General features: G+C 38.3%; 1 protein-coding gene across 3 annotated transcripts in view; it reads left to right on the top strand.

Moving 5' to 3' along the window:
* DIP2B (disco interacting protein 2 homolog B) overlaps positions 1-26,824 on the top strand; it is a 215,057-nt gene that overhangs the window by 163,130 nt on the left and 25,103 nt on the right. For all 3 annotated transcript variants that reach the window (XM_054591118.1, XM_054591119.1, XM_054591117.1), the window contains exons 14-25: positions 538-602; positions 2,831-2,924; positions 3,439-3,558; positions 5,293-5,407; positions 5,977-6,116; positions 6,766-6,902; positions 9,946-10,026; positions 12,790-12,917; positions 14,652-14,766; positions 17,811-18,012; positions 24,313-24,422; positions 24,561-24,641. In XM_054591118.1, the coding sequence (XP_054447093.1) occupies positions 538-602; positions 2,831-2,924; positions 3,439-3,558; positions 5,293-5,407; positions 5,977-6,116; positions 6,766-6,902; positions 9,946-10,026; positions 12,790-12,917; positions 14,652-14,766; positions 17,811-18,012; positions 24,313-24,422; positions 24,561-24,641 (1,388 nt within the window). The remainder of the gene's footprint in view (positions 1-537; positions 603-2,830; positions 2,925-3,438; positions 3,559-5,292; positions 5,408-5,976; positions 6,117-6,765; positions 6,903-9,945; positions 10,027-12,789; positions 12,918-14,651; positions 14,767-17,810; positions 18,013-24,312; positions 24,423-24,560; positions 24,642-26,824) is intronic.

Below are 26,824 nucleotides of genomic sequence, written 5' to 3'. Positions count from 1 at the left end.
AAACCATGTGTTTATTATTAGCTGCAGAATGTCAGGTAGCTCCATCTTCCCATGTATATAGAGCTGCCTCCAGCTGTACCTTTGGAGTTAGAGTCAAAGAAATTGAGCTACCAAAAAGCACAAAACAAAACACAAAAATGTATTCTGTAAGATGCTTAGAAGTATATGTGTGTGTATGTAGATATAATGTATAGATATACATACCAACTTTTTTTTTCTCTAGAAATTATAATTTTTACATGGTTGTGAAACTTCCGAGGTTCCTTATGTAATTAGGAAAAAAAGTATTGTCTCTCAGAAGATAGAATCTAAGTCATAAGGAGTTTGGGACTCATTGTCTCTTCTGTGGCCATGTCACTCTGTGATCGGTCCCCCAGCCAGTTTGACGGGGTCCTAAAGTAATCAAGACTCTGCGAGCTTTTAACGATCTCTTTAAAGCTACCGAATCAGCTGTTCAATAGAGGCAAGTAACATGATTTTGCTACATAACACTAAAGATGATTTCCTTATTTTTCCCCCCTATTTTTTCTCTTTTAGGAGAAACCGTAGTAAATGTTTTAGACTTTAAGAAGGATGCGGGGCTGTGGCATGGCATGTTTGCGGTAAGCTCTCAGAATTCAGGCCTTTAGTGCACATCTCATGATTCAGGTCAATATGCGTGCTCTGTAACCAGAGCATCTCTCTGTGCTTGTCTGAAATTTAAGCCCCCAAAAGAACAATAATATTTTCCAAAGAATTTTATTGTATAATAAAAATGGTAATTTTTTTAAAAAGGAGAATGTAATTTTGATTTTTCTTCACTGTGTGGTTGGGCATACTCCTCACATAATAGTGTATGGGAAAATTTAGGATCTATGATTTTTAAAACATCTGCCATGATGGCTCAAAGCCTAAAATATTCTACAAATGACTGTATTTATTTATGATTAAAAAAATATGTTTGAGATTAATCTCATCTGTTTTCTGAAGAAACGAGTACATAAATATATTTAGAACTTGATAACTTCAGGTCATAAAATCTAACTTCTCCATTGGACAAAATGTACTAAATGACTGCACGTTGTAATTACAGAATAGAGTCACAGGGTAGGTCAGTCTGCTTTTCATAATCAAGAAACAGATAACGTGCTATGAGAGTTAGAGAAAGGTTGAGTTCCTCCCAGCTCTAGTATAAAGGCCCTATTTACAGAAGAGGTGGCAGTTGAGTTGAACTTTGAAAAATGGGTACTGCCCTGGCCGTGAGGCCCAGTTGTTTGGAACATCTTCCTGTGCACCAAAAGATTCCAGGTTTGATTCTAGTCAGGGCACATACCGAGGTTACCGATTTGATCCCTGGTCGGGGTGCATACAAGAGACAACCACCTGATGTTTTTCTCTTTCTCTCTTAAAAAAAAAAAAGGAGAGGGGGTAAGATTTAACCAGATAGAGATATTTTTGTGTTGGAGGTAGAGAGAAGGGACATTTCAAGTACGAAAAGCTACCGTAGATAGCTTGGTGATTAGGAGGGAAGAGAAAAGAAATACAGGATCCTAGAGTTGAAAAGGACTTTGAGAATATCTTGTTGAACTTCCTCACACATTGCAGGAGCCTGAGAAAGAGTAGACAGTCAGGCATGGGGGAAGAGGAGAAGAGACCTGTTTACTCAGGATCCCCTCCCCCCAAGTTAGTAAGAGCCAATTCTGTGAGTGTACATACTTCTTAGCTCCTTTCTGAAGCCCTCCCCGTTTTGTTTTTTATCAGAGGTTAAAAAAAAAAAAAACAAAAAACTTGTGAGGTTAGAGGAACAAGTTTGAAGAATTAGGTATAAATACCATCCTTTCCCTAAAATCCAAAAGTTTGTCACTATACCTAGAAACTTGAAGGAGGAAGGAAAAAGAAGTTAACAATGGTATCTTGGTTTCTTTGGGCCACCGGAGTGGTGAGAACAATGGCCAGCCTAAAGATCAAGACTTAGTTATTCTGCCGGGATGGGTCATTTTGGGAGTAGGAGGTCCTGGGTATATTCATTCACTTGGGTGGCAGGAGATACCAAATTGTACGATCCTCTCAGCTCACTCAGCTTTATCTACTCAAATACCCAACAGTTCTGGGCAGGACCTCCTATAAGTAACAAGGAAACTCTGATTTCCTGTTTGGTAATGCCTAACCCTTTGTGGCATGTGGGAAGCATGAGCGTGATGAAAGCACTGAGTGGGATTGAAGGCAGTTTGGCAGAGTCTGTTAAATTGAAAAAACATATATCCTGTGACTCAGTATTACCACTTTTTTGTATTTACCCTAGAGAAACACTTGTACACATACCAAGGGAAGTATAAATATGTCTTTGACACATTGTTTGTAATAGCAAAAAATTGTCAATAATAGGGAAATGCCTGAATAAATTGTGGTGTAGTCATGCTGTAAAATATATGCAGCAGTTGAAAAAGAATTGTGTAGAGCTCATACTGATGTGCATAGATTTATCTCTAAAATAATTTAAGTGGAAAAAGTACATTGCAGATATCTGTATAGTGTGGTGCCTTTTATTTTAACAATACTTTGTTTCCATGGGGGCAGATAATGTATGTAAATACGTAGACAAAGGATTGGAAAGCTACATGCCAGATTCTTAATAGTGATGATCTCTGAGAAGGAGAGGAAGGGACCAGGTTTAAGGGTAGATAGCAAAGGAGGCTTTAACCTTATAGTTAATATTTCAGGTTTTTTTCAAAGAGCATGTATTTGAATATTTATTACATGTAAGATTAAAATTATGAACAAAATGTCAGATCAGTTTAAAATGCTTTGTGTATATTCAGAGTTGATTACTTTATCTTTCTTTGCTTTTCAGAATATAATGAATAAGATGCATACAATTAGCGTGCCCTACTCTGTTATGAAGACCTGCCCCCTCTCTTGGGTCCAGAGAGTACATGCCCACAAAGGTAGTTCCACACAGCACCTAAGCTTTCATTATGTGACTGTTTGAAGGTTCCAGGGATTTTCAAATTGCCCTTGTACTGACATAGTTCTATGCCTTGGTGGCTTGACAAATTTTGGAGCTCAGTTGCTAAAGTTAGATGTGTTGTCAGTTTCATCTCACATGATGTCCTTTCTTAGGAATTGAGATGAATTTGCCTGAATTTGAGCTGAGTCCGATTTATTGAGTGCTTTTATTAAGGAGTATTTACTAAGATTTATTAAGGAGTATTCAAAACTTTCTTAACAAAGATATATGGCCTGTCTACAGGCCACAGTGAGCAAAACGGTACGTGTCCATTTGATCACTGCTGCCTCGGAGCACCTGGCATAATTTCTTTGAAACCAAATTTCTTTTTATTTTCTCTAAGTGAAAATCATGATCTCTAAAATAAGTAAAAGTTTTTGTTATAGTATATTAAGTATCTACCAAACTTAACATGCACGTGTGTGTTAACTTTATCCCTTTTGAAATTGTAGCCAAGGTAGCTTTAGTAAAATGTCGAGACTTGCACTGGGCTATGATGGCACATCGGGACCAAAGAGATGTGAGCTTGAGTTCTCTCCGGATGTTGATTGTGACTGACGGAGCTAACCCCTGTGAGTACTTCTGGAGTGTGGGTCTGGGACAGTTCTTTCCTTAACATTTGTAGTGAGATATAGTTCACATGCCATGAAACTCACCCACTTAAAATGTACAGTTTGAGAGTTTCAGTGTATTCACAGTTATGCAGCCATCACCATGATCTAAGTTTAGAACATCATCACCCCAAAAGGAAACATCATACCCATTAGTCGTCACTCCTCATTTCTTTCCCACTGCCCCCTACTTCTCAGCAACTGCTCTTTTACTTTTTGTCTTATAATAGAGTTACTTATTCTGGGCATTATATATACCCAGAATGCAGTTATACTTTGTGTTTTGTGATGAGCTCCTTTCATTTAGCACAATGTTTTCAAGGTTCATCCACATTGTAGTATGCGTGCATACTCCATTCCTTTTATATTGCCATATGATACCCCATTTTATAGGTATACCACATTTTATTTATTCATCATTTGTTGTATCTATACTCTTGTAAATCCACTCCTTCTTGCTCACTAATGTATGTTGTTTTTCTATCATATAAGTAAAAGGAATGATAAGAACGTGACTTGATAGTAAAGTCACAAAGATGTAAATTCCCCCTAGAAGGAAGTCAAATTTGCAAAAGCTTTTAGAGCTCTCTTATGTCATCTGCTTTCCCTCACAAGCACAGACACCCTGAGCTTCTACATAGCACAATCAGGTAAAATGGTAGATACCATATGCTTCGTCATAATGGATTTTTGTCAGTAGTCACATTACTCATCCTGGTATAAAACACAGACATGAGATTGACCTTAATAAGAAATGAATCAGAGAATATCACAAGAAGGTGGAACTAGCCAGAGTATTAGTTACTTCAGGGAGAGTTGCTCACTCGGTTCCAAACTGGCCACAGTACATCTCTGCATCTCTGCTATTGATTGGGGAATTTGGTAGGAGCAGCTTTATTCCAAGTTTTAGCTTTAAACAGTGAACTTTAGCTTTTATGGGTGAATGAGAATTCATTTGTCCTTGAAATGTTTCAGCCATCTTACAGGCATAGTAAAATATTTGGATGGAATTAATGATGCATGGGTTGGCCAAAAAGTTGATAGGTTTTTTTCTGTAAAATAAAAGACACATTTTTAAGTTTTACCAATAACTGTTGATTTGGACGTTTTGAGTATGTTGACTGTCTCCCATGTGGTATAACATTGATTGTTCTCAATTAATGTCTCTATTTGATCACCGTCAACTTCAGTTGGTCTACCCCACTGTGGAGCATCGTCCAGCAAGAAATCTCCAGCATAAAACTTCACAAACCACTTTTGACATGTTTGACCCGTCAAAGCACCTTCTCCATACAATGCATAGATGTTTCCTTTTTTTTGCATTTCCGTTGCATTTTTACCTTGAAATAATAAAATGTAATATGCTGAAAATGTTGCGTATTTTCTTCCATTTCAGTATTAAAATGGGTACACAAAAATTTACTCATTTTGATGTTTTTTTTTAATGCATGCTGCTATGACAGCTGCCATAATACATTCTAACAAAATTGTTTCAAATGAAATTAAAGACTATTTGCATTTCGGTGCTACTAGAGCCATCTTATGGAAAAAAACAAATAAACTTTTTGCCCAACCCAATACAATGAGAGTTCTCATGAGAAACAAATGTATTGGCTTTCTATTCTTTACCAGTTTCCTGCAGTAATGAAAATCACTATTTCAGTTTTCAAGTTGATCTGTTCCAACTCTTTACAGGGTCTGTGTCATCCTGCGATGCTTTTCTGAGTCTGTTCCAGAGCCATGGACTGAAACCTGAGGCCATCTGTCCATGTGCCACTTCTGCTGAAGCCATGACTGTGGCAATCCGCAGGTATTGTCCAGAACATCAGTGCTCTTGATGTATATTACAACTTGGATCAAATGTGCAGAATTTACCAGGAAACAACAGGATTATTAACTAATTTTCTGCTTCATAAGACTAAAAGTGAAAATGACCTTGTAAAGCAGTTTGAATAATCTCATTTATTTCTCCTACTCTTGCACTAAGTGCAGCTGGTAAACTGAAAATTTACTTTAATTATTCTCATCTCATTTTTGTGAATTAGTTCTTTTTCTGTGTTGTTTTGTCTTCGGAGTCCTCAGCATCTTAGACTAGAAATAAGCTATCCTTGACTGTAACTTAAGTATGGAAAGTACATATATAGTATCCACAAGACCAAAATATTCTAAACAATTGATTAAAATGTACTTTTTTCACCTGAATGAACCCTGACCAAGCTTTGTACGTGTGAATTTGATTAATTTAGTATATTTTTGGTAGAGAAAAATGAGGATATTGTGTGTGTGTGTGGTAGCAGGAGGAAATTTGCTTTCCTACATACTCATATTTTTCTCTTGATATTTCATTTGCCAAATTTGATGAGTTTATTTTGTTTTCAGGCCTGGAGTTCCAGGGGCCCCTTTGCCAGGAAGAGCCATTCTCTCAATGAATGGATTGAGTTATGGGGTAATACGGGTCAATACTGAAGATAAAAATTCAGCTCTGACAGTCCAGGATGTAGGACATGTGATGCCTGGTGGTGAGTTCTCAGGAGCACCATTTATTTTTTTCCATAAAGATTTGTCATTAGCACTAGTAGAGACTGATAAAAATATGGGCTCCAAAACCAGGAACCTGAAATTTAGTACTTAGGCATTTAGTTTCTCAAAGCCTCTTAACAGTGAAGTAATTTTAATTGCATTTACCTTCCAGCAGTAGTGTATGATTTAATTGTGAATGCTAATTGCAGTTGTTCACATGGAAAGTGAAGTACTAAGCAATATTAAAGTTACCTGGCTTTCACTGTAATTGCCCAGCCGTGTGACTAGCAGAAAGAGCACACTGCTTCCATGAGTGTTTGGGCTTGAGCCAGCTAGGGGTAAATTAATTTAATCTGTTTCTTTGGGCTTTGCAGTCATTTTTAATATATCAGTGTCTGTAAAAGCCTCAGTCTGCATCTGTGCGATGGGGAGGGGGGTATTTTTGCTGAATTTAAAAAAATTATTTGTCAGGGTTAAAAGATGGAAATTTCAGATATACCTATGTAGTTTCAGGTCTGTTTTTAACATTATTTTTTTGGTATTCTTACTTGATGCCGCTCAGTAAATACCAAACTTTCCTGAGTTCACAAGGATGTAGCAGGGGTGTTCCAGGGTCTCTGTTTCTTAACTGCATTTGTTGTTCACCAGGCATGATGTGCATTGTGAGACCTGATGGACCTCCCCAGCTCTGCAAAACGGATGAAATTGGCGAAATCTGTGTCAGCTCCAGAACAAGAGGCATGATGTACTTTGGGCTTGCTGGTGTGACCAAAAATACATTTGAGGTACATGATTCTGAAGTTTTGCAAGGAAAAGTTGATGAGTGTCACTAGGGCAAGATGAGCCGGCCAGTGGGAAATGGCATAATGCGGTGGGTTGAGAGCATATACTCTCAGGCTAGACCGTCGTAATTCAGATCCTAACTCTGCCTCTCACTAGCACCTGGGATGAATTGCTTAACTTCTTTATAGCCCAATTTCTTTATATTTAAACTATGAGTAATTATAGTACCTAACTGATAGGATAGTTGTGAGAACTAAGCAAGTGTATGTTTATAAAGTACCTAGAACAGAACAGTACCTGGCACATAGAAAGTGGTATAGTTTTTCTGATAGATAAATAAATAAATAAGAGTCCTCACGAAAGTTCCCCTGGTGACTGTTCCATAGTTTGAGCTTTATAAGCCCAAAAATTTAATTTTCAGAGTACGTAGTAGAAATGGATTCATCTTGCAAGTATAGACTCAAGTTAACTGAGCTCGTAAAGACTGGTGTAAACCAGAATATGAGGTTACTAATAAAATATGGAGAACTATTCTGTCATGGGTACTGATCTCTCCTACCATTCAAACTTTCAGTGAGACAAGTATTTATTGGGAACCTTCTACGTGTCGGGCACCATTCTAGATGTTGGGGGTGTATCTGAAGAACGAACAGAGCTTCTGATATAGCTCATAGTCTAGTGTAACTAGCACATTGCTTTCCTGTAGGCAGGCCTGCATGTGAAGCCACGTTGTAATGAAAGTTTTCCTGGTGAGCCTGGAAATCAGAACAGGAATAATTAATTGTCTATATTTTATACTTGGCATTAACCTGCCTCAGGGTACCTTTTAGGAAACAGAGAACTCTAATTTATGGCAGTTTTTTATGGAGAAAACTATTGCCTTGATTTTGTAAGTTAAAGTTTCTAATATTTTTCTTACTGGATTCTTACATACAAACCCTGAGGAGTTTTCCAATGTGGTTAACATTTCACTAGGAAAAGAGACGTACTGGTGAGAAAAACTTTTTAATACATATGATAGCAAAGAGCTAATTTTCCATTGACCCCATTAGCTGTTTGATTTGAGGCAAATGAAACTTTCTGTGTTGCACTTTCTCATCTGTAAAGTGGAAATTATAATCCTATTTCATAGGGTTGTCTTGAGGATTAACTGTAAAACAACTGGTCCTGTGGCTGGCATTTAATAAATGTTAGCTCTTGTTATAATTGTTCCCTATATTAAAAAAAGAAAGCTTAAAAATTAAAGGAAAAGAACACCAATCAAGTAGAGCAAGTAAACAGGAGACAGGAATAGACTATTTATAAAAGAAATACAAATGGCTAGTAAACAAAGAAAAGAAAATTCATCTGTAATGTTAATAAAGAAATGTAGTTAAGATAACAGTGGGATGTCTTCTTTTTTCCTATCATATTGGCAGGTTGGAAAAACTGATAATGTATAGTATGAGTTAGAGTATAGAAAAAACATATTCTGATATTCTCATATGTTGGAGGAGTGTAACTGATATAACAGGTTTTTTTGTTGTTGTTACTTATCCTCACCCAAGAACATGCTCATTGATTTTAGAGAGAGGGAAAAGGAGAGGGAGAGAAACATGGATGTGAGAGAGGAACATCAATCAGTTTCCTCCTGTACATGTCCGGACCAGGGATTGAACCTGCAACCTAGGCATGTGTCCTGACTGGGTACTGAATCCCCAACCCTTCAATATGTGGGTCAATGTTGTAACAAACTGAGCCATGCCAGCTAGGGCTGCTATAACAGTTTTTGTAGGACTGCCTGTTAAATTCAAAAGATTCATTCTTTTTATGCAAATGCACCAAATATGTAGAGGAGTATCCAGTAAAGCACTTTTTGTAGTAGTGAAAAATTAAAATGACCTACACAGCCATAAAGACTGCTGCTTTATAATAGCTACTAATTTTAATAGTTTACTGAGTAATGACCAGTAAACTATTTTTACTAGGCCAGTTTACTGGGCCAGCCACTGCTTATGTCTGCAAATCTGTTTACATTCTCTTCCTCTTTACCCTAAGCCTGTGTGTTAGAGGCATTGGGTTTCATGTTATGGCAAAAGAAACAGGTTTAGAGAAGTCCAGGAACTTGCCCAAGGTCCACATTAGTAGTTAGTGGCAGAGCCAGAAATTGAACTTATATTTGGCTCCAAGGGCTCTGCTGTACTGTCCTCCATGCAATGGTGTATTAGAGAACTGTTGTACAAAATGAGCTAGCTAGACTGTTACCAACTTGTAAAGGTATCCAAGAGGTATTATGTGATGGCAAGTTGCAAAGCAGTATATATAGCATGATCCCTTAAAAAATATATTCTTAGCCCTGCCTGCATAGTTCAAGTGATGAGAGCGTTGTCCCAGTATGCCAAGGTTGCAGGTTCAGTCTCTGGTCAAGACATATATAAGAATCAACCAATATATGCCTAAATGAGTTGACAAATCAATTTCTCTCCCCCCCCCCCCTTTCCTCTCAAATAAAAAAAAATTCTTAATATGCTAATATGTGCATCTAAAAAAAGTCCAGAGAGATAAACAACAAATAGTAAATAATTGTTATCTCTTAGGAAGGGGGCCCTGGCTGGTGTGGCTCAGTAGATTGAGCACTAGCCGATGAACCAAAAGGTTGCCGGTTCAAATCCCAGTCAGGGCACATGCCTGGTTTGTGGGTCAGGTCCCCAGTGGGGAGCATACAAGAGGCAACCACATATTGATGCTTCTCTTTCTCTCCCTGTCTTTCTTCCTCCCTTCCCCTCCGTCTAAAAATAAGTAAATAAAAATCTTTAAAGAAAGAAAAAGAGGGGGGTAGGATTCCTCCATTTACTATTTGTATAATTTTAGTATGTATTTCTTGTGGTATATAATTTTTTTAAGACTTAAAGACTTAAATACTTTTTTTTTTGGCAAGAGAAAGCAAATTTAATACATAGATATGTGCAGAAACCCTTTTGACATGACAGAGTCAAGATATGTCATGTGCATTAAAAGTTCTCAAATAAGAAAAAACTATGTCACTTTCTTTTTTCTGTCTTTTAGGTGATTCCAGTGAATTCTGCAGGCTCTCCTGTTGGGGACGTGCCATTCATCCGGTCAGGATTGCTGGGGTTTGTGGGGCCAGTAAGTGATGCTTTAATGATTGTTTTGGTGCCTCTTATTCAAATATTCAGACTTGAATTCACAGAACAGAGCAAATTCTGATTAGCCCAACAGTGTTACAAGGCTGCTTAACTTATATTTAGAGCAGTTCTTATAAGAAAAAGTCATAAATGAGTTAATGTTTTTTTGCTTCTGTTACCCAAGTTCCTTTGACTCCTCCAGACTGAAACATTTCTTATTTTCAAAACTCTTTTCAATTATTCTTGCTACCTTTCTTTGATTTGATTAATGTTTCAATAAATTAGAAGTGTGCTGATAAAAGCTTCTTTAATAGCAAAGGGAAACCATAATAAATAGGTACAAGCATTTTTATCCAAATTATCAACTATACAATTTGTATAATAGTAAGTTCTTTGTTTTTGTTTTGCTTTTTGGTAAATTCTTTGAATGAAAGTGATGTTTTCCAGTAAATGGTCTTTATAGTCGCTGGGTTTATAGTGACAATTAGGGCATAAAACCTGTTTTCAAAGAACTTCATGAGCCAACGAGGAAGGCAGAGAGCCAGATCGTAACAGGCTTTGCATGACGTGATGGGAAGTTTGGATTTTATTTTTAAGTAATAGGTATTCATGATCATAGTTAGGCCCACATACCTCCTTTTGTCTCTAGTCACCTCCTTACCCTCTCTTCTCTTCCTAAGTGGTTTAAGTAATATAAGAAAAGATCTCATTTTATTCTGGTTCTTTCCCAGCATGTATAGAGGGTGATGGGGGCGAGGGCATACTGCTAAGAGAATCACTCTCCTAGAAAGAGCAGTCCACACCTATTGTCTTGACTTCCTCACTCAGCATCAAGAAATTCTTAAGGACCCAGCTCCTTTTAGTTCACCACTGCACTGTAGACATCCAGGACAGAGCTCCAGCCATGACATCTGCATTCCAGGAAACAGGACAGAGGAAAGGGTGCAGTCCTAGTATCTCTCAAGGAGGATTCCCTGAAGCTGCTGAGCAGCACTTCCAGTTATAGCTCATTGTTCTAAACTAGTCATATGGCTCACCTTGCTGCAAGGGAGGATGAAATGCTGTCTTTATTTTGGTTAGTCACACCCAGCTAAAAATTCTGTTACTGTGAAAGAAACAAAGAAATGGACAGGAGAGACTAGCAGTGACTGTCTCATTCTCTTTATTTCCATAGCATTTTTCACACTAAGTTGGAAATTACTGGTTCTCATCAGTCATTTGGGATGGACCTGTGGCTTCTTGAGACTAGAGGTTATGTCTTAACAGCCCAGTTGGTGTATGGCACTGAATTGTGCTCAGTAAATCAGCTAGTGACATTCACATGGAGATCACTAAACGATGGATATATATACATGGTACAAGAAATTTAGGAATTCTGTAATGAATGGAAAAAAAGTTATTGCAAGTGGGTTTGGAAGAATTATTGATAATTTTATGAAATAACATTATTTATACAGTGATGTGTTTAGGCAGTAACAGCATACTTTCCTGCAGCTCTGTTATCTTACTGGAAAGGAGAGGCTCCTATAGTCTTCCTTTGACCTTTATTTAGTAGCAAACTTGTGACCTTGCCAGATGGAAACAGCATTACCCTTATAAGCCTGAAACAATCATTCTCACATTAAAACTCTTCCTAATCCCATTATTTTATAGCACAATTCAGTGCCATAAATTCAGAGCACAATTCAGTGCCATACACCGACTAGGCTGTTAAGACATAACCTCTAGTCTCAAGAAGCCACAGGTCCATCCCAAATGACTGATGAGAACCAGTAATTTCCAACTTAGTGTGAAAAATGCTATGGAAATAAAGAGAATGAGACAGTCACTGCTAGTCTCTCCTGTCCATTTCTTTGTTTCTTTCACAGTAACAGAATTTTTATCTCTTCCTAATCCCATTATTTATTGAGTTAACATTTTTCTCCTCTGCCTCCATCCCATGAGTAAGTACAGAAGATGAACTGACACACAGTCATTGCTGCAAAAATAAACTGTGCTTGTGTGCCAACCTAGTTGCTGTCTTATAAAATTCTTCCCTAAGAATAAATATGAATGAGTCTTGAATGGTGTGGCTCAGTTGGTTGGGCATTGCCCTGCAAAGCAAAGGGTCACTGGTTGAAGTCCTAGTTAGGACATATTCCTGAGTTGCAGGTTCAGTCCTTGGTCAGGACACATAGGGGAAGCAACCAATCAATGTTTCTCTCTCATATTGATGTTCTTTCCTTCTCTTTCTTCCTCCTTTCCCCTCTCTCTAGAAATAAATAAATAAAATCTTTTTTTAAAAAAATAACTACGAACAGATTTCCTTCTTATACACTGTAAGATCCCATTAATTATAAGATGCCACTGACTTTCTTCCACCAACTTCGAAGATGCTGAGAATGTGAATCGCCATTTTTTAAAAAAGATTTTATATATTTACTTTTAGAGAGAGGGGAAGGGAGGGAGAAAGAGAGGGAGAGAAACATCAATTTGTGAGAGATACATTGATCGGGTTGCCTCTCGCATGCCCTCAGCTGGGGACCTGGCCTGCAACCCAGGCACGTGCCCTGACTGATCATCGAACTGGCAGCCTCTCAGCTCTCAGGCCGGTGCTCAGTCCACTGAGCCACAGCAGCCAGGGCTGAAACAGTTTCTTAGAACCTATAAGGTACGGTATTGTTTTCTTTCTTACATTTTTCATGAGATTTATTTCAAGACAGGAAGTAAAATGTCTGTTCTGCTATTTAAATTATGGAAATTAAAGCAAATCATTGTCTTTCAGGGCAGCTTGGTGTTTGTGGTTGGAAAAATGGATGGGCTACTGATGGTTAGTGGTAGAAGACATAATGCTGATGACATTGTCGCAACCGGATTGGCTGTTGAATCAATAAAGACTGTTTATAGAGGAAGGTGAGTAGTGCAAAGTTCAAATGTTAACATTTTCAGTGAAATCTAAATATATCTATTGGGTGATTTGAGTTGTATTCTGTAGATTCTCTTTCAAGTGATTAGATTATTTTTGGTTAAGCATAGCAGAAACCAGGCTTTGAATATTTGTCTTTAAATGTCTGATTCTTTGGCTATAATTAAGAGAAATAAGACAATGATATCCTGTATTTCAGTTTTTAATTAACATTTGTTGAGGTCTGAGGAGGATTCTAAGGTGTTGAACTTCCTACATTTGTTCAATACAGGAATAGTCCCATTCAGTCTAATTAGGTAGATGCTACTCTGTAGGAGTTTTACATCTAAGAATTGTTTCTCTTCCTCATCTCTAACTAAATTATGTTATCATTTTAGCACAGATTGACATAGTGCATAAGTGCTAATTTCAAATTCCATGGATGAAGGCAATTAGATATCCTTTTTTCTTAGCTTATTAATTCAAGAAAAGGTATTTAATTCATATTTGAATAATTGATGTCCTATTTGGTAGTTCACAATCACGGATATATATTTTTAAACCAATCTTGGTGTCCCTTTAGTTTTTGAAGAAGAAAAATGAATTAAATCAATAGAGAACCAGTTCCTGAAATCTGTAGTTTTTTGTCATGGTGTAGCATCCCATGAGATAGAAACTCCATGGGATGCTAGGCTTTTCTGTCTTTGGTCCCAGCTATATCCCCAGCACTCAGCACAGCACCTGGCACACAGTAGGTGTTCAGTAAATCTGCATGGATGAAAGGAAGGGAGACGGTCACATGCGCAGGTATATTCAGCTCTGCAGTTAATTATTTTATGTATTCATTCAACAAATATTTATTGGGCCAACTGTATGCCACTATTCTAGATGCTCAGGATGTGGTATTGAACAAAACAGGCCTTATGAAGCCCACATTCTCATTAGGGGAAACGGACAGTAATCACATAGGGAAATAGATAACATATGAGATAATGACAAATGCTGTGCTGAGAAAAACACGGGGGGGGGGGGGTGTTTGTCCGTTTACAGAAGGTGGTCTGGGAATACATTACTAGTAAGGGGACATTTGAGCGGAGACCTTACTCAAAACGCCCCCCACCCCTTGGCCTCCCAGGTCCTCGTCGGCCAGCCTGGCCTGGCTCTGACCTCTCCCCACCACTCTCTGCTTCACCACTCTGCTCCAGGCACACTGGCCTTCTTGCTGTTCCTCAAAGCTGCCAAGCTCGTTCCTACCTCAGAACCTTTTCGCTTTCTGTTCCTTCTGCCCGGAAACCTCTTCCTCCAGATCTTCGCGTGGCTCACCTCCTCACTTCATTCAGGTCTCTGCTCCAGTGTCCGCTCGTCAGGGAGTGCTTCCGCAGCCACCTGCCTTCATAGTATGCCACGCACACCACTCCACCCCTTCTCCCTCCCTTAGCTTTCTCCCAGTGTATATTACAGCGTGACATTATTTTATATTTATTTGTTTGTCCTGTCTCTTGACATGCAAACTCCACAAAGACAGGGTCTTTGTCTTATCGCTGAGTCCCAACATTCACAACAATGGTGCTTAATACGTGTGGTTTGAGTCCTCGTTTTGATAGTAATGATTGTACATTTTCTTTTCTATACTCATTCTTGGCTAGTGTGGTGGGTTTGTCCCTTCTCTGTATTCCAACTGAGCAAAGCAAATAGGACTGGTTGTGAAGGGAGTCCTGATGTGTTTGATCTGTCTCTCTTAGAATTGCTGTGTTTTCTGTGTCTGTATTTTATGATGAGCGCATTGTGGTGGTTGCGGAACAGAGACCCGATGCTACTGAGGAAGATAGTTTCCAGTGGATGAGCCGTGTGCTACAGGTGAGCGCATCTTGGGTCTTTGTTGGGGCAGGTGGCTTTGTTGTCAGAGAGGGCAGCAGCCACTGCTTAGCATTTTCTCGATGGACTGGTTATACCACCTTATTTATTTTCTTGCCAATCACTACTTAAACATTCTGTGTACTGTTAGCAAAATTAGAAAATTGATACCATTTCTCCTTGTGGACTGTGTAGTATTTTTCTGCTCAGGTTGCCAAAAACAACTGAATTAATTTGTTTCAGCAAATTCTTTCACTTTTTTGTTCCTGAGTGTTTACAACTCCTGAAAGTTTTAACTGTCCATATGTGGAACACATCTTTGACAAATCAATCCACTTGTCAGCAGCTAATAGTACATGGTAAAGCGGTGCTTGGAGTGCAGGGGATCCAAAAAAATACAGGATGTTGCTCCTACTCTGAAGGGGTTTTACTATGGAGTTAGAGATCTAGGTGACATAAACCGTTAGGAAAAGAGAAAGATTTGGGTTCAGTTTAAAGGATATGTTTCTGGAAGGGGCCAGGCCAGAGCGCTGAGAGGGCCTTGCTTAGTCTTCATGCAGCATGCCGCTCTGAGTCCCCGCTCCCTACCGCACCGCTGCCTTTAGGCAGGCTACGTAACCTCAGCTTATTTCCTAATCTGTAAAGTGGGCATAACATTTTTTATATTATAGAGCTATTAGGAGGGTTAATTGATAGTAATTAGATAATTAATTGAAATATTTTAGTGCCTGCATTTAGTAAATGATGGTGATTATTACTAAGAGCAAATATAATAATCATAAGCATAATCACCAATAAGGAATTTAGAGACCCACTCTTTCTTAAGTAACATTCCCGTTTACTCTCTGTGCCCTCACTTTTCTGTATTTTTCTACATATCACCATATAAGTATGTTTATATTTATTGTTTTCTATATCCACTATATTATAAGCCCCATGAAGGCCCAGACTTTATTTCTTTTGTTCCCTGCTCAGTCCCCAGAACCTGTTAGCTATGCCAGCCAGCACATCTTCTTAGTAGGTTCCGTAAGTGTGTGTTGGATAAATGGAGGGTCTAAAGGAAACATGGACTGTCCTTGCCATAGCAACATATATGTCATTGGGAGTGTTGCCAGTATCTCTAACTTGTCTGGTGGGGCATTTGGATTATGAACTGCCAGTCAGCGGTAATGTTGTAGAAATGATGCAAGTATGAAATGAGTGATAGGACTAGATGACTTTTTAGATTTCTTCCTGTCCTCAGGGTCTGTGATTCTGAATTATCAGCTGACATAATGTAGGCTATTTGGAGTGGAAAATCAGAGAAAAGTAAGAGAATCTACTGACGATGCATTAGATGGAAAGACAGTGAGGAAGGCGGGACTGGGTTATCTCTGAAGGATGGCTAAGGATCAGACCTGCAAAGAGAATATTTTTTTATACTGTTCATATTTTCAAAAAAATAAATTTCTTATTTTGTTCAGAATGAATTTTCGGGCGTAATGATTGAATCTTGTAGTAAATTATGTTTTCTTTTTCCTATCATAGGAAACTGAAATTCCTTAGATGTATGTTACTGTCCCCTGGAAAACAACTAAAGGAATTAAATGCTGTGTTAATTTACTAATCTAAATTCTTGTAAAAGTCATTTGGGTCTGATTTGGACATGAAATAAGAGGGCATTATTTTCCCAGTCTCCATAGCTTCTCAGCTTGGAGCATTTGGATTCATAGTAAAACAGTAAGGATACCATATGTTCTGGTGGGTAGAGCCCAGAGGTTGTTTCATTCCAGGTCTATGTATAAGAAACTAAATACCTAACTCAACACATTCTAAGGAAGGTGGTCAATAGACAGCTTAACCAGAATACGGTGTATTCAGTAGGGGATCCAGGCTACGTGTCATTTGCTAACTTTCTGTACACTCTAAGATGCCAAAGTCTTAGGAACTCTGCCAGACTTGCCATTTCACAGTTGTCTCTGTTGATTAGTAGGATAGTCTGAGGAGTATTGATTTTCCAGTTTATTCTTTTGCCCTTTTTAGTTGTTTGCCCTTGTTGGTCTATCATGACTGTTGGTGCATTCTCCTTTTAAGGCTCTATCTCCTTTTCAGTAAGGCTTGTGGATAATACAGTAGAACTCTCTCAACTGGTACATTTGGTTGGTCAGTTAGTTTTAAAAGGTGGTTGAAGCAACCTTCATGTAATCTTCCTTATGTCCCCTCCTTAATTTAAAATGTATAAAAGAAGCTGTGGGACTGTCATTCTGTGGAACATTTGAGATCTTGCTCCTAGCATATGTTGTCAGTTTGGTATGAATAAACTCATAAAAATTCTCTTTAAAAAAAAAAAAGTATTTGAAGGGACTGAAACACACAGTCCTTACCTTTTAGAATTCACTTGCCCATACCTATCAACAGTGGTTTTTTAGGAGCTCATCTTTAATGAGTCTTTCCAAAGCATAACTCTCTTCTGTTGTTTTGCATTCATATTTTATCAGTTGATTTAATGGTTAATTAAATGTGAACAACGAAAAGGACAACTGGCAGTAAAAGTATAGAAGCAAGCACGCCGATGCTCAGAGATGCGCTCAGGGAGCTGGCGGCCTTCAGTGCTCAGTGGTGGGCCTTGTCCACATGTTTTGCAGCAGGGATTCCTGCTAACTTAGTGATCCACTTACACAGGGGCCCACTTACAGAGCTTCTGTTGTGTTCATAACAAAACCACTATTAACTCAGTTTACTTGATCTGTGTTGGGCAGCTAAAATATTAAAAGAACCAAAACAAATTTCTTACATTATGACTCAGGAGGGACCATATTGAGGCTTGCAAATCAGTGTTCACCTCTGCCCGTTTAGTTTGCATCTTACCCCTTACGTTGACCTCTACCATCACTGAAAGGATTAGGTCTTTGTAGACATACGGGATCTTAATAATCCACCAGATTCTAGACCTAGAATAGAATGGATAGAGAAAGAAAAATCCTGGAACATAGTAATGAATTCTGTTAGGATGATGTCAAATGAAGTAAAATTAATCTCATTGAATATTTTTCTTTTTATTTTTCTAGGCAATCGATAGCATTCATCAAGTGGGGGTTTATTGTCTTGCTCTGGTGCCTGCCAATACATTGCCAAAAACTCCACTGGGAGGGATTCATATATCTCAAACGAAACATCTCTTTCTGGAAGGATCTCTACATCCATGTAATATCCTCATGTGTCCACATACATGCGTGACCAATTTGCCAAAACCCCGACAAAAGCAACCAGGTAATACACTGGCTTTGAATATCTAATATTAAAATTGTAAATTCAAGAATCTGAGTTCTTTTCTCAGCATGATTTTTTCTCTAGAATTAATCCTTACAAAAATAAGTAACATAAGAATAGATATCAGTTGACTGAAAGTAGGGAGGATTGAGGCCCTGTGGAATAGGCTTCCCTGAGTTTACTGTTGGCTCCCTCTTCAGAGTAATACTTTTTTTTCTTCTTTTTAAGGTTTTTAAAATTATATTTTATTATGCTATTACAGTTGTCCTGATTTTTCCCTTTTTGCCCCCGTCCATCCAGCACCCCCTATTCCCTCAGGCAGTTCGCCCTCCCCTGCACTGTTCATGTCCATGGGTCATGCATGTAAATTCTTCGACTACTCCACTGCCTGTACTGTACTTTACATCCCCATGGCTATTCTGTAACTATGTATTTGTACTTCTCAGTCCCCTCACCCCTTCATCCATTCCCCCACACCCTGCTCCCATCTAGCAACCATCAGAATGTTCTCCCATGTTTCTGATTCTGTTCTTATTTGCTTAGTTTGTTTTTTTGATTCAATTGTTGATATGTATTTTTGCCATTTTGTTGTTCATAGTTTTGATCTTTTTCTTAAGTATATAATAATGGTTTGGTGATGATGAACTCTTTCAGTTTATTCTTGTCTGGGAAGCTCTTTATCTGCCCTTTGATTCTAAATGATAGCTTTGCTGGTTAGAGTAAGCTGGGTTGTAGCTCCCTGCTTTTCGTGACTTTGGATATTTCTTGCCAATCCTTACTAGCCTGAAAAGTTTCTTTTGAGAAATCAGCTGACAGTCTTATGGGAACTCCCCCATAGGTAACTAACTTCTTTTCTCTTGCTGCTTTTAAGATTCCCTCTTTATCTTTAACCCTTGGCATTTTAATTATGATTTATCTTGGAGTGGGCCTCTTTGCATCCATCTTGTTTGGGACTCTGTGTGCTTCCTGGACTTGCATGTCTATTTCTTTCACCAAATCAGGGAAATTTTCTTTCATTATTTCTGCAAATAGATTTCCAATATTTTTCTCTTTCTCTTCTCCTTCTGGCACCCTTATGATGTGAATGTTGGACCTCTTGAAGTTGTCCCAGAGGTTGTTTATACTATGCTCATTTCTTTGGATTCTTTTTTTCTTCTTGTTGTTCTGTTTGGTTTTTGGTTCCTTTTGTTCCAAATCATTGATTTGATTCTCGGCTTTATCTGCTGTACTGTTGTTGCCCTGTAAATTGTTCATTATTTCAATTAGTGTATTCTTCATTTCTGACTGGATCTTTTTAATGTTACTAAGGTCCTCACTAAGTACATTGAGCATGCTTATAATCAGTGTTTTGAACTCTGCATCTGATAGATTGTTAATCTCTGTTTTGTTTAGCTCTTTTTCTGGAGTTTGATCCCTTCTTTCATTTGGGCTGTGTTTCTCTGTTGCCTAATTTTGGCAGCCCGCCTGTGTTTGTTTCTATGTATTAGATAGAGCTGTTTTGACTCTATGTCTTGGTAGCATGGCCTAATATAGTAAGTGTCCTATACGGTCCAGTGGCACAGCCTTCTCTATCACCCAAGCTGGGTACTTGAGGTGTGCCCTTTGTATGGTCTGAGTACAGCCTGCCTGTGTAGGTGAGCCTTGGTTGCTATTGGCAGGTCAATGGGAGGGATTTACCCAGGCCAGTCAGCTGCAAGAGCTGGCCGTGACCACTGACCACAAACATCTGCCCTCTGTAGAGGGTCAGCTGTGCAGGGGCAGGGTGGTGGTGCTCCGACGTGGTCTGTAGCTGTCCTCTCGATGTGCTGCCCCTGGGGTTTCCCAGGTGGTGCAGGCCAAGGTCAAGCCCCTACCTATGTTTTGCCCAGGGCCACCCTGCCTGAACTGTAAGCAATCAGATATGGCTGCTACTTGTGCTGGGCTTAGAGATTCCCAGGCAAAGCCAAGCTGTGAATCTAGGCCAGCTGCTGCTAGCGCTGGGCCTGGGGCCCACTGAGGCCAGTTGTTGCTTGTCTGAGATGATTTAGGAAGTTGTGATACTTGAGCTACGACCAGTCATTCTTATGGAAAAGCAGCTGGGAGGGCCTGTAAGTAGGGTGGGGCCGTGTCTCTGGAGATCCCCAAGTTGGGTCAGTGTCAGGCAGGTTGATGGGAGTCTCAGATATGGCACCAGTGGCTCAGTCTGGATGGATGTGGTTTCTTAAATCCATAGTTGTCAGGCTTCCATTCAACTTGATTTCTGATGGTTCCAAGTGATGGTGGTTCTATATTTTAGTTGTAATTTTGATGTGGTCGAGCGAAGTAGTTGATTGATGGTAGTTTTATTGATTTTTTTTCAATTAATTGAGAAGTTAATCAGAGGCTCCTGGTTTCCTGTATACCACACGTGACAGCCAAAATCTTGCCTTTACTGATCCTACTGCACCACACACACTCTATGTACATCAGCACGTCAGCCTTCAGCTGCATTGGGATGAGAAGATAAAAATGGGAAGATTAGGAAGGGAAAGGGAAGTGTGGCATTTATATATATTTCTGTAAGATAGCTTTTACTGAAAAGTAAATGTGAATGTACAATAATAAAATGTAGGTAAGCCTCTGACTCTCTAGGATATTTTTATCAGGATAGTAAAATGTTAATATACGCTGCTCTGCAGTAGTTACTACTTCAGTGGTCTGGTGGCTAAGATCATATCACAGTTGTTTATCTAGATGTTATTGTCAGCTCAGCAGCTAACCTTAGTAACAGTGTATGTAGAGCTAAAGTATATGTGATACTCATCAGTTTCTGCTCGTGGAAATAAGTTTATGGAGCCTAATATTCTAAAACAACAGTTAAAATCAAGAGGTCTGTATATTACTAATTAAGATTGTATAAAAAGAAGTATCTTTATATTACCTAGGCATCTGACAGTTACATAAAACACACAGTCCTTCTCCATCTCAAAACCTATTACCACTGAAATCCTACGTTCATTTGTTGTATGAATAAAATCCTTTTTAAAAAGCATTTAATCTAGGATTCATTTGACAAAACTTTCATGTCATAGTAGATGCTTAAAAATGCTACTTAAAGACATAGTAGTTGCTTTAAAACATTGCTTTTGCTAGCCAGATTTCATCTAATTTTATTAAATGATAAAATATTTAAAAGATTTATTCCTAAGCCCACATAGGCCTAACATCCACCTGTCTGATGAAAGAAAGCATGAGGTTTGGAGTCTGTTTTTGGAGTCTGTTGTGATTACCTGCTAAGATCTTAGTGGGATGCATGTGGATCACACCAAAGCAGCTTGAAAATCACAAGGCGGAGATGATGTGGGGATTGTATGACAGGTCGGGGTTTAAGAATACAGAAAGTTGAGATGGGTAGGAATGAGATTTTTAAAAAAGGAAAAGGAAAACAGTGGGAAGGGAAGGTGGAAAAAGTGTTAAGCCAGTCAGGGGGGTAAATCTCATTGAGATACCTATTGAAGCTATTATCTAAAGAATGGGAACGTGTTAGGACTGATTTTGGCTTCAGGTTTCAGAAGAACATAACAGCAAGTTAAACAAGAGACAATTTGTCAATTTCTCAGGTAAAAGAAAGGCAGAGCAAGGCAGTCCAGGACTAGGATGGCAGCTCCTCCACCGCTATGGTTCTGATTGCCCACCTTTTTGCTCTGGCATTGTGTCAGTCAACTATTATTATAGGTATGCTGCATGCCAAATAACTCTAAAGCTCCGTGGCTTAAAGTAAAAAGCATTTATTTTTCACTTATGGAATGTGGATCTGTGGAGCTTAGCTGGGATCAGCTGGGCCTGGCTTACCTCCAGGCTTTGGGTTAGGTTAGAATCATTCCATGTGTCTCCTCATCATGGAACCAGCAACTACCTGGGCCACATTTTTCTCAAAGCAGATGGCAAAAGCAAGAAGCCAAGCCAAACCACACAAGCATATATAAAGCTTTTGTTTGTGTCATGTCTTCTAATATTTCATTGTCCCAAACAAGTCAGTGGAGCGGATAGGTATACGCCTCCCATGTAACTCACAACAAGGACAGGGAGGAAAGGAAGAATTGTAAGAAAATAATACAGTCGCCCTAACTGGTGTTCCTCAGTGGGTTGAGCACCAGCCTGCAAAATGAAAGGTTGCTGGTTCAGTTCCCAGTCAGACATATGCCTGGGTTGCGGGCCAGGTCGCTGATAGGGGGCGTGAGAGGGGCAACCATTGATGTTTCTCTCGTGCATCAAAGTTTTTCCCCCTCTCTAAAAATAAATAAAATATTTTTTTAAAAAAAGAAAATAATACAGTCTGTCACAGCCATCTGTAGGCCCCCTGACCTCCAGTCATCATACCTGCATTCCAGCTAGCGGGTGGGAGAAAAAGACAAACAAGGGAATGCCCTGCCCCTTTAAACATATTCTGTAAAAATTGCATGTATTTTTTCCTCTTTTATATTATTATCCCATGCTGAAGAATATAGTCTTTATTTCAGGGATCTGCCCAGCTACAAACTGGGGGTTTTGTTTTTAAGGAAGAGGAAAATAGATATTGGGGTTAGCTGATGACTAGTGGTCTTTACCACAGGAAATGTACAGTTTTGTGGGAAAAATAAGGCATATTTACAGGTACAGTAAAGGTGTCAGCAACTGGCCTCCTAGATGTTACTGCTTTCAGTTATTTTTCACTCTTTCTGACCCATAGACTCAGAAATGTACCTAGAAGGACCTGAGGAAGTTGCTGAGGAACTATTTTTGCTGTTTTAAAGTACTCTGAAAAATTCACTTTTTTAAATGTCACACTTTTATTATTTTACTGTGTAAATTCAGGATGAGGCAACTCACACAGTCAAATACACAGAGTCGCGCCTATATAAAAGCCTCTCCAACATGATATATCTTAACTTGCTATGCAGTTTCTTAGGAAGGAATTTTGCATATTATACTTAAAATTGCATTAAGGCATTTTGTAAACTAAAAGTGTTCAGCATTCAAAGTGTTGGAGTACTTTACCTTTTTTGATTTTTTAATTTGATTTAAAAAATGTTTAATGTTTTATTTTGAAATAATTTCACACAAAAAGTTGCCAGATAGTGCAAAGAGTTCCCTTTGTCCCCTTTACGCAGATTCCCTGAATTTTTCAAAGTGATTTATGATTTAAGTGATTTTTTTTTTCAGATGCTTCAATGTATTCAAGAGCAACAAATTTTGGAAATAAAAGATATTTAATATAAATCTAAGCATAGCATCAAAATTACTCAAAACTCAGATGACAATAAGTACTGTTATCTTCTTAGTCTGACTTGGTAGAGTCTTAATCTTTATGTGACCACCAAGAAAGAAATACAGAACATTAGCGTTTTTTTCTTGAGAGAGGGAGAGTTTCTCCTTTTTATTTTGAAGTGTCAAACCTATGGAAAAGTTGAAAAAATAGTATCATGAACACCCATACACTTTCTCCTAGATTCACCAGTTGTTGCCCTGTTTTTTTCTGAACTCTTTGAAAGTAGATTGCAGACATCATGGCACCCTACCTCTTCAGCATTTCAGCAATATTGAGACACTGTATCTCCAAAGAATAAAAACATTCTCTTAAACATTTTCTAGTCAACCACAATGCCATTAGCCTATTAAGAAATTGAATCTTAATATAATGCTTTCATCTAGTAGTACACAGGCCATCTTTGTATTTGTCTACTTTTTTGTCATAGATGATTTTTTAAAAAGCTAGTATCCAATCAAGGTCATGAATTCCATTTGGCTGATGTGTCCTTTAATTTAGAAGCTCCCAGCCTTCCTTTATCTTCAAGGCATGGATGTTTTTGAAGACTCCAGGACAGTTGTCTTATAGAATGTCCTACAATCTGGATGTCATTATTCACTTCTAATTAAGCACTTGTCACACTTTTGACAAGCTCACTCTCAGTCCTCACTGATAGGAAATTTCTTTCTAGATCAGATACTCATTACTGTTAAGCCCGCTTTTGGGGTTGAATTGTGATTGGAGCAGATGTGACCAACCTCCTCAGAGTGGAAACTTCCCTACACCCAGGCCATAGGAACCCACCTGCTCCCCTGCACCTTCCACTTTCCAGCTTTCCTCGGGTCCTAGTTTGTTTTTGTATTTACTTATGTATGTGCTTATTGGTTGCCTTTCCCTACTAGAATTCAAACTCTTTGTCTTGTTTGCTCCTGTGTTCCCAGTGCCTAGAAGAATTCTCAGTCCGTTTGAACCAGTTCTGGTCAGTCTGAAAATGCTTTCAGGTATATAGCTTGAATTTCCATCTCCGGAGAGCTGAACTGTGCCTTTACTTACAGGAGTAGGCCCTGCTTCTGTGATGGTCGGGAACCTGGTTGCTGGAAAGCGTATAGCACAGGCTGCGGGAAGGGATCTTGGGCAGATTGAAGAGAATGATTTGGTGAGGAAGGTAAGTGTTCCAGAAGTGTGGATTTTTACAAACGAGTGAAGGACAGAACTTAAACTTCACGTAGCAGATGGGAGATGTGTTATCCAACTTTTAAAAAGTTGCCGACCCTGATTCTTTCTTTCTGCTTTGTAACTTTAGCACCAGTTTCTGGCAGAGATATTACAGTGGCGAGCCCAGGCAACTCCTGACCATGTACTCTTCATGCTGTTAAATGCAAAGGTATGAAAAATTCAGTTGTGTATCAAATCAGCTGAATGTGGTGGGAGTATCTTAGACACTCTTGATCTCTTTCTCTCATCAGAAAATATCTGTTGCCAACTCTGAGGAAGGAGTTGCTGCTTCCTCCTCATTTTGGCATATGAGGATGAATTGGGCAATTATTCAAGGTTGAAAGGAGACCTCCTACAGTGTTATCTAATACTGTCTCTTCTTGTGTTACAATAAAATAGTCTTTATTTAGTTCTATTAGGAACGGTGAGGTCAACAATGCAATTACATAGATCTACAGATGGATAGAATTCATTATGTCACGTAATTTTTTTACCTAGTTTGACTTTTAATTCTTCAATTTCTACCAGGAAGAAAGTGACGTTAGATAAACCTTTATTTTATTTATTGGTTTGTTTGTTTATTTTTTATTTTAGAGAGATGAAGGAGTAGAGAGAGAGAAACATCAATTTGTTGTTCCACTTAGTTACACATTCATTGGTTGATCCTTGTGTGTGTCCTGACCAGGGATCGAACCCACAACCTTGACATAGCAGGACAATGCTCCAACCAACTGAGCTGCCCAGTCAGGGCTAGATCAACATGTTAAAAACCAGAGTTATTTTTGGTATATACTTACATGATTTATTGCTAATGGATAAAAAGCAAATTGAAAATTACTCAAGAGTACATTTAACTATCACTTTCTAATCATGGTTCACCAGAACATTTTTTTTTTGAGGTTTATTAAACAGTTTTATTCAGTTCAGCAAGTTATTCAAATATGTTGTAAACATTGTATTTTTTAAGTTATGCATTCTGTGGAAGTCTGCTGAGACCTGTTTTAATGACTGAGTCAAAGGCTAAAAGTATTGTGATCAGGGCATATAACAGTATTTCTCACCAGAAGAGGGTCTGCCCTCCTCCCCCCCAACCCCTAGATTCTCACAAACATACACACACACACACACACACACACACACACACACACACACTTTTGAGAATTTTTGTCAATGATAGAACTTAATGAGAAAAATATGCTGTGCATCTTAGTGAAAAGTCATTAAAAACCTTCAGTGGAAACTTAGGCATTTCTTTGCTCCATCTTTATGTGAAGTGGGCTTCTCTTCAAGCCTATGATTCATTTGGGTCCTTCCATTTCAGTAAGATGTCAATCCAGCATACTTCCCATTCTACTTTGTTAGTGAGCATAAGTTTAAGCTTGTTTCTTGGTTAGAGAAGTAATATATGGATGACTAAAGGACATGTAGGTCATTTATTTTTCTTTATATTCTAATATTGTACCTTGGATTCAGCCAGCCTATCAGAAAGCTTAATAACCATATAGCATTGTTCCCTCATGTCTGGAAATTTGTTTTTTACTGACGTTTAGTTAGCTGCTGTACCGTGGACCGAAAAGAAGAATGTAAGAAATGGTCTTTGGAATTTAACCCAACTTTTGCCAGAGGCATGTTTATTTTAGTGTTAAAACCCTAATGCCCAACAGATAGACAATTAACTAAATAAATTATGGTATATAAACATGATAAAATACTACTTAGCAATTCAAAACAATATTGAGAAAAATTTGATGATCCAGAACATATTCATAATGTGTAAGTAGAAAAAAATTTGGATATAATCTTTAATAATAATTGAGTACTTATTGAAGACCCTGTTCTGGGTGCTTTATAATTTCATCGTTCATTTCAAGGTTGAGGAAACTAGGGCACAGAGACATAAAACAGCTTGCCTCAGGTCACAGGGTTAGTAGTAGGGCAGGAAATTAGCTCTCTCAGTTGAACACAAATTGTCTTCAGACCCTGCATTCTTAACTAAGGCACTACACTGCCTCTGGAAGATAGTATGATGTGATACTTTTTAAAAATATTGCTTGTGAATTTATATATATGATTTTAAAAAAACAGGAAAATACATACCAAAATATTAATAGTGGTTACATCTTATATATTTTTATTTTCCAAATTTTCTATACAGAATATGTCCTATTTTATATTACTGAAATTAAAAATATTTTTAAAAGAAACTGTTCAGTAAAACTCATTTTATCATGAGTTTTTTTTAAGATAGACAGTTACAATGATTAAGACCATGTGGTACTGGCACAACAAAGAACAATTTGGCATTATCCACTAAAGTTGAAGATAGGCATACCCAATGACCCAGCACTTCCA

The sequence above is a fragment of the Pteronotus mesoamericanus genome, unplaced genomic scaffold (assembly GCF_021234165.1).
Source record: "Pteronotus mesoamericanus isolate MK-2021 breed Mesoamerican mustached bat unplaced genomic scaffold, CSHL_Meso_final scaffold_21, whole genome shotgun sequence".
Lineage (NCBI taxonomy): Eukaryota > Metazoa > Chordata > Mammalia > Chiroptera > Mormoopidae > Pteronotus > Pteronotus mesoamericanus.
The sequence above is the reverse complement of the archived record's forward strand: the minus strand, read 5'-3'. Positions and strand labels throughout refer to the sequence as shown.